The sequence below is a fragment of the Cynara cardunculus genome (genome assembly GCF_001531365.2).
Source record: "Cynara cardunculus var. scolymus isolate 2C chromosome LG 12, CcrdV1, whole genome shotgun sequence".
NCBI lineage: Eukaryota > Viridiplantae > Streptophyta > Magnoliopsida > Asterales > Asteraceae > Cynara > Cynara cardunculus.
Window position 1 is genome coordinate 10,372,425 of NC_037539.1, and position 11,243 is coordinate 10,383,667.

Below are 11,243 nucleotides of genomic sequence, written 5' to 3' on the forward strand. Positions count from 1 at the left end.
AAAAAAAAAAAAAAAAAAAAAAAAACTCTTTATTTGATCTTACTGTTGCTACTTAAGCTTAGGCTTTTGCTCTATATTTCTATACCATGAACTCTTTATTTGATCTTACATGTGTGTTATATGCATTATGCAGGTGACAAGGAAGTTATGGAGGGGCTGAATGTTGGTCTAGATGGTATTAGTCAACAATTCATTTATGGTTTATGTTTTCTCGGTCATAGGAAATTGAAACGTTTGATTTGACAATAGTTTATCAAATATCTAAAATACCCAAGTAATTTTCTACATAATATTTTGGATAACCGTGGGTGTCTGGGCACACACCTTGACTAATCCCATGAGTCCCTGAAGTTAACCATCACACAACCTCTAGTGGCCCTGAGGGGTAGCAAATCAAATGTGCTATCAGTTGAGCTAGCCCGAAGGGTTAACAAAAGAGAAACTGTTGCATTTTTTTTGTGGGCTGATGAAGTTCCAAATAGAAGATCGATTTTTGCACATTACCTTTTGTATGTACTAATTTTCAGGTATGCGAGTTGGAGATAAAAGAAGACTCATCATTCCACCGTCAATGAGGTATGCAAGTGATTGAGTTGTCATTTTTCTTAGATACGTTCTCTTTTTCTTACATGACTAACTATGCATATGTGATTGTTGGTAGCTCGGGGTATAAAGGAACCGGTGAGAATGTACCCCCAAATTCGTGGCTGGTATATGATGTAGAAGTAACTAGCATCCATTGATCGTTCTCATATATACTTACGTTGAATGCATACAAGTTCAGAAGAATGCGAAAGAGTTTGCGATGGATGTGGATCCAAAAAGTTTTGTTCGTTGTATTGTTTCTGGGTCGATCAATTGTTTGTTTTTGTAAGAATGAGTCGAGAAACATCTGTACGGGAACTTTTGTTATGGTTTGCTGTAATTCTGGACTTGAATGGTAATGAAATGCCCTTTTCTTCCAATGTTCTGAGCAAAACTCGATTCCCTTCAGCTGGTAAGTTTTATTATATTACTTTGGATCAAAATTTCTTGATCTGCTAATGGAGGTCATGCAAGCATTTATTGGGTATTACATGAAGGCCTTTACAAATTTGTATGATGTACAAATTTGTATTGTGTATTAGAGTTAAGAGTATATGGGGCTGTTTGGCAGTTGCTGAATGGTTTGGTGCAGAATGGCTAAGTGGTCAGAATGATTAAGAGGGTCAGAATGGTTAAGTGCTGAATGAAATAATGTTGTTTGGTAACTGTTTTTTGAATAAAAGTAAGCTCTTGGCCTTCCAGTTGAAAAACAACGTCGATGAAGGCGTGTAGGTGCACTATTCCGCGGTGGGGATTGTAACTTTCCATAAATTTCCCATTTGTCATTCAACGATCGAACTTTGCTTATTTCTTTTTTTGAGGATCGACGAATCAAATGATATTTCTGTTCCAATTTTTGCCTCTTCTTTTCCCTCTGAATCAAACTTTTTTTTGCTATACTCGTTAAGTTCCTATTAGTATCCATGATACAAGTCGGATCCTAGATATAGAAATATAAGATAAGAAGGTGGATCTCTTCTTCATCGAAAGGAATGAGATTCTCGCGGATACAAAACATTCAATTAAAAAAATTAACCAAATTTGCCTGATGTAGAGGCAATCAAGAAAGCCGCATAAGTAAATATATAACCTACAGAAAAGTGGGCTAATCCAACCAATCTTGCTTGTATAATGGAAAGTGCCACCGGTTTATCTCTCCAACGAATCAAATTGGCCAAAGGTGTGCGTTCATGAGCCCATGCTAAAGTTTCAATCAATTCCTAAATTACCAAATGGTTAAGTGCTGAATGAAATAATGTTGTTTGGTAACTGTTTTCTGAATAAAAGTAAATTACCATTTTAACCCTCTTTGTTTTTTTAGTGATCATCTAGTTTCATTATGGTTTACCTAACGACTAAAAATTGAAGAAAGAAAACCTAATCGAAGAAAACCTAATCGAAGCTGTGCTACTGTTAAGGGACTGGCGACCATCGAAGCTGTGGAAGGTCGCCGGCGATGGAAGCTGTGGAGTCTCACAAGCTATCACCGATCGAGCGACAACCGAAGACGGGGACGGAGATGGTGGAGGCTACCGGAGACGGAAGCTGTGGAGTCTCACAATCGAAGATACCATGGGACGATTCCCGTGTTCCAACAACGTTTCCGAGCAGATAGTGGTGGAATCGGTGAAGGCGACGGCTGGAAGGAGAGGAGATGGGAAGGCGACGTGAACTCAGTGAAGGCGACGGCTGGAAGGAGAGGAGATGGGAAGGCGACGTGAACTCAGTGAAGGCGACGGCTGGAAGGAGAGGAGATGGGAAGGCGACGTGTGAGGAAGGAGAGGGTGGGGGGAGGAGCTGTGAGCGACGTGTGAGGAAGGAGAGGGTAAAATTGGAAAAAGAACGATCTGAATGGTTGAGTGAGGTAGTAGATGCAAAATGGTTAAGAGGTTATTGTAATCATTAAAAGGGTTGTTTTTTTTTGCCAAACAGACCTAACCTCTTACCGATTAAGAGGTTGGCTCTTAATGTAACCATTAAGAGCCAAACAAACAGCCCCTAAGTAAGTAATGTACAGTGGATTTAAGTCGAGATTTAGGATCGCGTGAGAAGAAAAGTTAAGGTGGGTCCTTGATCACTTTTAATCTCATGTTTACTACTTATGAATTGCGTTTTAGAAAAGAATTGATCCGGTACATCTCATTAGTGTTTATCTTCAATTAGAATTGATTCAAGGGTGAAGATCTCTTTTTGCCCTTCTCACCATAACTTGCATTCTCATCGGAACTCAAACGTTGTTTCAATATTTTCTATAGATGTATTATCCCCTTCCCCAAACAAAAAGGAAATGTATCGGTCAATCTTAAAAGTAAGCTCAACTGATAAGCGTTTCACTCCAGTCATCAATTGAATCCTCTCTTAGATCACATAAGGGTTTGTCTGATTGTTAACTTCATGACTCGATTAATTATTCTAGGTGAGCTCAAGCTGACTCGAAGATTAAAAGAAGTGTTGTAGGTTACAAAATAAACATGACTTTATTGATTCCGAGTAATTATTGATTTTTTTTTATATTTTTTAAAAAAAGAATATGAAATACAGTAATAATCTTAGGTACAAGTATGTGATGCGTGTGTGAAATAAGCCGAATTCCTAAGAACACCACGCCTTCATCTCCGGTTCACACATACCATCTACACCAGGACCGATCAACTCTGAAGCTCACAGCCATGGCGTCCATGGCGTCATCATCACCAACTATCTATAGCTCCATTCATCACAAAACTAAAGTCAATGAGATCAAAACTAGAACCCGTTGGTTCATATCTTCTTCATCCAAGAGCAACAACTCCGACGATCAACAACAAGTAACTCGAAGGTATCTCATCTTTCTCCTACATCAAGAATGCAGATGAGTTGTTCGATTAATTTATCCAAATGAAATGGGGGTTGTTTGCAGGGAAATTGTATTGAGGAGCAGCGAACTTGCAGTTCTTGGTGCCATTTTTCACTTCAGGTACCCCTTTCTCTTTGTGGACAACTATTCTTCTGCCATTCCATATGTTTAATTTGACTGAATTAGGTTTTCTCCATTGTGCTTATCAATTGATTGCAAAAACCATTGTAGTTGTGAAATGCTAAAAACCCTCAGATTTTTCAATTTCGTAGAGACAAGGACCATGGACGACCATTTGGATGTAAGTTGAGAGTCTGCAAATCAGATTCACCCCATTATATGAGAGGGGGCATCTTGTCCTCAGATGAACTACTCGCTACTTCTGGCATGTTTGAATGTTAACCGATTTAAGAGCAAGACCTAATTGAGATGAGTTAATAGAGATTATTGACCAAGAAAATTGTGTATGTGATGAGAAAAATGTCTATAGAGGCTTGATCGAATCAAGAGTTTTGTTGGTGATTTTAGTGAAATCATCGTTCACTTTATGTAATTGGATTCACCAGAGAATATGGCTGGTAGTTAAGCTGTATCACAGGCTAGGAGGTGTGGAATGCACACTTCTATATACTAACTAGAACCTGTGATTGCTGGATATGGCGGGGGTCAAGTAAATAGATCCGACACATATAAAAGAAGCTTCCTTCGTAACTCCTGGAACTTCTTCGTAGTTGCTCCCAGAGAATCTCCATTACAGAACCGTACATGAGATTTTCATCTGGGGTGACAGCTAGTTTTGGTCTGTTGGGGGATATCATTATTGCCGAACCCAATGCCTATAGAAATTGAAAGGATCAGATTCGAGCAAATTGAAAATTCGTCCGAGAGTCGCTCCACCGACCGGAACACTTAACGGAGCTCCCGTATCAATTACGTCCATTCCTCTTGTTAGACCGTCTGTAGCACTCATAGCTACGGCACTAACTCGATTGTTTCAAATTAAACCACATGCTCCACCGCTTGTGCGGGCCCCCGTCAATTCCTTTGAACAGATTGTGGCACCATTCAAGGTATTTCTGTAAGTCCTCGAAATGGGAGCGTGCCCCCTACAGGGTCCTAGGGGCAGCGTTCCTGGCGGTGGTTACGAAGAGTAAGTGCTTGGGGAAAAATACGTTTTTGAATGTTCTAAGTGACATTCAGAAGCCTCTGAGTTCCCTTCAGAAACCTCCAAGTCTTGTTCAGAAGTCTCCGACTCTGAAGCCTTTTGATCCGTGTGCAGTTTTGTCAACAATCTATCTTTCGGGGAATACGATGATTCTTTCACCATTTTGGGGGGGGGGCTTAGTTGATCTATGATTTATGTTTCATCTTTCGTTTCCTTCACGTGGTGGAAGTCATCAGTTCGAGCCTGATTATCCCTAAACCCAATGGTAACTGCTATGAATTCAGCCACATACAAATTACTCTAGCAATCATTTCCATTTTACAGGGAGATATTCTCGGCACTAATTTAGGAACGGCTACGATTCTCTAAGTTTAAAAGGAAACAGTCTCTGCCAAAGTCGTTACTGAAAAATCTGAGATTATCCTCGAGTTGATTTTGTCATATCCTGGCAAATTAGGGTCAAAATACAGCTTAAGGAAAGCGACTCATATCCTGGCAAATTAAGGTCAAAATACAGCTTAAGGAAAGCGACCTCTTACGCGATCTCATGATTTTATCCAAGGCTTTTCTTACTGTCTCTGTGTTTTTCGATTTTTGGGCAGAGGACAGGTCTAAATACGTTCCACCACCAGATCCTACTTTCGATTTGGTTATAATTTCTTTAGAAGTAAGAATTTAGAAACAAATTTTGAGTTTTCATGTGTTTGATGCAGTGGAAATAAGCCCAATTACCTTGGTGTACAGAAGAATCCTCCTGCTTTAGCTTTATGCCCTGCAACAAACAATTGCATTTCGACTTCTGAGAATATCAGTGACAATGTCCACTATACACCACCTTGGTAAGATATATTGATATGTCTTCTTTTCCTCATTACATTCCTTTTATTTTGGTTTGAGCACAACGCTCAATTGTATGTTTTATTGAATGAGTGTGTACACATTTGTAATCAACCATGTTATCATCCTTTGTCTTTAAGTATCTATTGAAGTACGCTCATTTCCCGAAGACATGACCTCAAATAGGAGTTCTTGAGAGGCAGGATTAGGATAGCTGACCTTATGGGGGAACCTGTAGCTAACATGGACCGCAGGAGGGATTTGGAGAAGGTAGAGAAGTGCTACATTAGATAGATGGTTGTTTTAGTTTTTCCTACCTTTCATGTCTTGTTTATGCATATACATGTGGGACCTTTACATTATGTCAGTCTAAGGGGCTGTTTGTTGGTTTTCCATTAAATACTGTATGGATAAAAACTGTCTATGCGGATTAATCTGTCTGTATAGATTGAAAATGTTTTTGTTTGGGAGGGGTTTTCTGTAAATGAAAGTAGCGTGTTTCTTGAATGGGAGGCACAAGTTTGGAAAAAACTTGACTTTTTGCATAAAGCTCCTCTAGAAGCTTTGAACAAGTCACTTTCTAAATCATTTAGCCACTACCAAATAGTCATGTATAGCCAACCGAATAAGCTGCTAAAAAACAGGCCCTTAGCTTTTCCTGCTTTTACTGTACGCCAGACGTAGTTCTCTCGTAGTTGCCAGTAACCCTCCGTGTTCCAATGCTCGTTTCGTCTTATGTCCCTCTCATTGTACCCATTGCTTGTTTGCACATATTTTTATATGCTAACATATTTCCTGTTAATTCTTGTTTTGCAAGCCGAGGGTCTTCTGGGAAACAGTCTCTCTACCCTTTGGGTTAGAGGCAAGGTCTCCCTACATCGTGCCTTCTCCAGACCCTACCTTAGGGTGAGATATACTGGGTTCATTTGGTTTGATTTATTAGAATATCATTGAGAATGGCTTGTATTTGCTGTTACTGGCTATGGATTCTTGGCCTTCAATTCAATTTCTGCAGGAACTATAATCCAAAAGAAGGACGTGGAAGCAAGAAACCCGTGAGTAAAGAAGTAGCAATGGAGGAGCTTCTCGAAGTGGTTAGATGTTTAGTTTTCAAGCCCCTGTTTCTTCATATTTAAAGACACAAAAGCATGATGCATGGTTGTGCAAATATATCACCCCAGAACCAACTGTGTGCTACGTCTTGAGGGCTGAGTTTAGTTGTTTTTATCGTACTATAGATAAATTCAACAAAACCGGACAATTTCACGCCAAGGGTAACAGAGAAGAAAGACGATTATATACATGTGGAGTATGAAAGCCCAATTTTAGGGGTAAATTCAACAAAACTATGTCCTGCCTTTTTTGTGGAGTATGATGGTGTTGAGTTACTTTGTTTTGTCTCAGTTTGTGGATGATGTTGAGTTTTGGTTCCCTCCTGGAAAGAAACCACTTGTACAATACCGATCGGCATCACGCATTGGGATCGGTTTCGATGCCAATAGAAAGAGAGTCAAGGTACTAAGCATTTCCCTACTCTGACGACAACACAACTCGTGTTTTTGACAAAAATGTTCAAGTGTCCTAACAAACTATTTTATAGGACCAAACATTTATTTGTTCTATCTAAAGCTGATGTAATAAGTTTATATTACACTTTTGGGCGTCTTAAAAAGATTTTTAAGACATTTTTGAAACAAACTATCCTATTAGCTCTTTTAGACGCTATTTGAAAAAGTGCCTTATATAACAATTGTTCTATAAGATGACGTGTTTATAGAACACTTGTTAAAGTGTCCTTAAAAGAGCTAATATGACATTCACATTTCGTTTCAAGAGTGTTCTAAAAAACTTGTTAAAAAGCCCAAAAACGTCCTACAAATGTTTGGTCCTAAAATTCGATTTTATTGTAGTGTCTCAAAGATCTGCAAATAGTTCATTACCTGCCACTGCCCTTTCCTTTTAACTACCTATATCATAATACAACAATCTCTCTCCCTAGGGGTAGAGTATGGTCTATATGTACATCATAACCCTTTCCTGACCCTACCTTCTGATTGGATATACTGATTACATTTGGTTTGAGTTGGTTTTTATTATAATCCACAATCTGACCGTGATCGAATGTTCTTCTTCTTTCTGTTTCGAGGCATTGCGTGTAGCGTTGGAGAAGAAGGGTTGGGCTTCTGAAGGTGACTTCTGACATGGCTTCAGTTTCTGTTTTACGACAAGCTCCATGAAGATGGATAACCGTGTAAAGGAAGTTGCATGCGACTTGTGTCGAGCTCCACGTTTTGGATTTTACAGTTCCTTTTTGTTTTATGGATACCAGATGAGTTTGTTTTTGTTGGAGCTTTTCTTGGTGGAATGTTTTGTTTTCTTGAAAGGCAAAAGTTTAACTGAACATGCAAACTTGCATTTTGAAAACCAAACAGAAAGGAGAAGGTGAAAACACAAGTGTCCAGAATTTATGTGATTGTGAAGTTATAACGATCCAACATTCAAAGTAATTCACAAGAATTCGGGTTACCAAACCAAACGAACCTTGCAAGAACCTAAAACATAATTGCAAGAACCCGATCTGATAAAAATTGCAAGCTTTGTTTTGCAGAAAGAAGATGGATGGTTCCGTCACGACCCGAGTTTAATGACTTAATCTCTGCGGAGTTCCTCGTATTCACGTCGAATGCCGTCAACATTTAAGACTACAAGTTCAACCTTGTCTCCCTGTATATAAACAAGCCTTAGAGGTCAAAGCTTATCCTTGGAAAGGAGTAATTCGAATTTGGTCATTTCAAGCATAATATTCGACTGGTTGTTTAGTATTTTCATTTCTCTAAGTCCCATTCATTTGATGTGAGGGTAATGAAAGAACGAACAAACAAGCATATATATATATATATATATATATATATATATATATATATAGCTACTTTACATTTGAGTCGAGTAGTTTCTAATGTCAAGATGTTAAAAGCGAGACTACTACCTACATGTAGAATAAGGGGCCGTTTACCAAACGCTTACCCAGGTAGGCATTTACCAAGTCATATTACCTCATTGGATGGATATGATAAGGACCAATAATCTTACCCGGTAAGAGCGAGACAAGGACCATGAGTCTTACCCAGTAAGTTAGGACGACGACTCTTACCACGGTAAGCGTTTACCGGGAAAATTGTTGTATACGATGTCGTTTTGGTGGACTAAAATCTTATTAGGTTTGTAAATAATAGTGTTAAATTTTATCGATAAACACTTAACAGGTAAGTATTTGGTAAACGGCCTCTAAGAGAATTCCAAGAACAAGGTAAAGCAATATAGCCTGAAGCGTAGCTGTGCCTCATCAGTTAAAACTCTAGCTATCGAGGGGCGTTACAATTTAATATATAGACTCTAGTAATCATCTGATTTTTCTTTATTTTGTATGAGCTCTAACAAGTCTGCATCACTTTACGGTGTAGGAATTACATATATATCATTTCCTCCATCAATATGAATAACGAAAACAATACCACAATTGAATATTTTTAATACTTGAATCCCATAATACTACTTTATGCCCGATAATCTTCATTTGAATTGATGGTGTTGATTTTCAAACTCTTTGATGCATAAGTTGCTCAAATGTTGAGTACCTGCATTTTATTGGTTTATGCTCATTGATATGGGGAAAGGAATTGTCTGAGTCATCGAGTATTTAGCTCAATCTTGACTCAGATGAGTTTTGGGGATATTTGTCCTATTTAACTTGCTTAATGTTGAACTTTGAAATGTGATATTTAGTTATGACATATTTATTTTAAAATTACATATTTTGAGTGCATTGGTCATGTAATAGGAGTCATGTAATTTAGACAGTGACACAATTAATCCATAGGCATATAAGTCAATTTGTTGGTTTGAAAATGGACCTGTTTTATAGTTTGGTGCCTATACTAGCGATGGATTTGATGTGGTTGAGCTTGGTACCTACACGAGCGATAAACCTAGAGTAGTTGAGTTTAGTGTATATACAAATGATAAACCTAGAATAGTTGAGCTCAGTAACTATATAAGGGATAAACCTGGAGTGGTTGACCTTGATGACTCATTAAAAAAATAGACCTGGAGTGGTTGAGCTTGATGACTCATTAAAAAAATAGACCTGAAGTGGTTGAACTTAACGAATATTGGTTTGTCGTGATGCCCTTAACATAGAGAGTGACTTACTTTTGTGTTCCATCACATCCAATGAAATCGGGTCCCCCTCATCACCGAAATTTGTGTTTTGGATATTATGTTTTTGGTGTTGTACTTGCGCAAGGAATGTACCCATGATTTGATGTTTCATATGTCATTTATTATCTATGTTTTGTGACTTTAACTACTTGATTTTTTTTATCCATGTTTTTAGTAGAATATATAACTTTATTCACACACTACAACGAAATAGATCTACTCATATCTCAAATAAATTCACCAATTGGGGCCTTTCCTTTACCAGCCCCATGTGAATGGAAGCGAGAATGTCAGCTTGAGTAACGCAAACATTGGTGAGAATCTAATGCCCAATGTCCCGCAACAAGGACAAAAGTTATTGCTATAGGTTCAAATGTCGTTGTAAAAGCCCAACTGTGACAACGATCGTTGCTATTGGTTCCGTCCTTGTTGCCCGTTGCTGAAAGTAGCAATTGCTATGACATTTTGGTGTGGCTATAAATATGACCTACAACAATGACATGTCACTGTAGATTATAAATTTAATTAATTAAAAGGGTGTTTGGGATTGCTTATTTAAAACAACTTATGTTTTTTTTTTTGTAAAAGTGCTTATTAACTTATGTGGTATCAAACCGAAGTTAAATAAAACATGGTTAAACTTGTAAACTGATAATAAACAGTTTTTCATAAGTTAGGAATGATTAACTTATAAAAAACAGTTTATTACCGGTTTGGCACCGGTATAAGCAGTTTTTTTTTCTTATCCAAACACCATAAAACAGCTTATCACTTGTGCCAAACTGAAATAAGTTAAAAAACAACTTTTATAAGCAATCCCAAACACCCCCTAAGTGATTATATAATTTTAAAGAGTAAATCATTTAATTTAAAATTAATAACCAACAACAATGATAAGTCTTCATTGTAGGTCAATCTCTAATACTTTTTACCATTGTTATATCATCTCAATAGATAAGAGAGTTACTACCTTTTTCATGTTAGTTAATGCATAGTAATTCAAATTTAAGATTATAAGTAAATTGTGCGTAAATACAACTTATTAAAGCTTTATTTTTGAATTCGTATAACTAACTGCAGATAAACACAATCAAATACAGGATAAACATCTCATTTTAAATATAAAAAATCTAAAATATAATTAGGATAATTATTAAGTTATAACATAATCATTATCTTTATAAAAATTATATTATTAATCTAAAATAAATTATTTCGTTATTAAACCTAAATTAAATTATAATAAAAAAATAGAATTAAAGAAATTGTACAAAAAAAACGAGAACTTTTAAAAATTTAATTTGATATTAATATCAATATAATTTTTCAAAATTTTATGATATCTTTAAATTTATTTTTATTCAAAAGTAAAAACATCATCTTTCTCGAAACCACATAAACTGTATTATATCAACAGAGACAAAATAAAAACAAAACATAAAAATAAAGATATATCTCGTTGTACGAATATCCTTCTACCATCTATATATCTATATATAAATATGTATAGAGAGAGATTTTAAGACTATTTTGTTTTAAATATTAATTCATTCTCATTTGTCTATTTTTTTCAATAATGATTTTTCTTATTTCTATTTTGTT

At 36.7% G+C, this 11,243-nt stretch overlaps 1 protein-coding gene and 1 long non-coding RNA gene across 2 annotated transcripts; both read left to right on the top strand.

The window, feature by feature from the left end:
- Positions 1–56: 56 nt before the first annotated feature.
- On the top strand, positions 57–1,098 carry LOC112523616. Its single transcript, XR_003070289.1, has 3 exons — positions 57–175; positions 528–576; positions 662–1,098. It is a non-coding gene; the product is annotated as an uncharacterized LOC112523616 (long non-coding RNA).
- Positions 1,099–2,636: 1,538 nt separating this feature from the next.
- On the top strand, positions 2,637–7,812 carry LOC112522946. Its single transcript, XM_025132306.1, has 7 exons — positions 2,637–3,403; positions 3,485–3,541; positions 5,300–5,425; positions 6,439–6,517; positions 6,662–6,754; positions 6,828–6,938; positions 7,570–7,812. The coding sequence occupies exons 1-7, from the start codon at positions 3,255–3,257 to the stop codon at positions 7,621–7,623; spliced, it is 669 nt and encodes a 222-aa protein (XP_024988074.1). The 5' UTR covers positions 2,637–3,254; the 3' UTR covers positions 7,624–7,812.
- Positions 7,813–11,243: the final 3,431 nt, after the last annotated feature.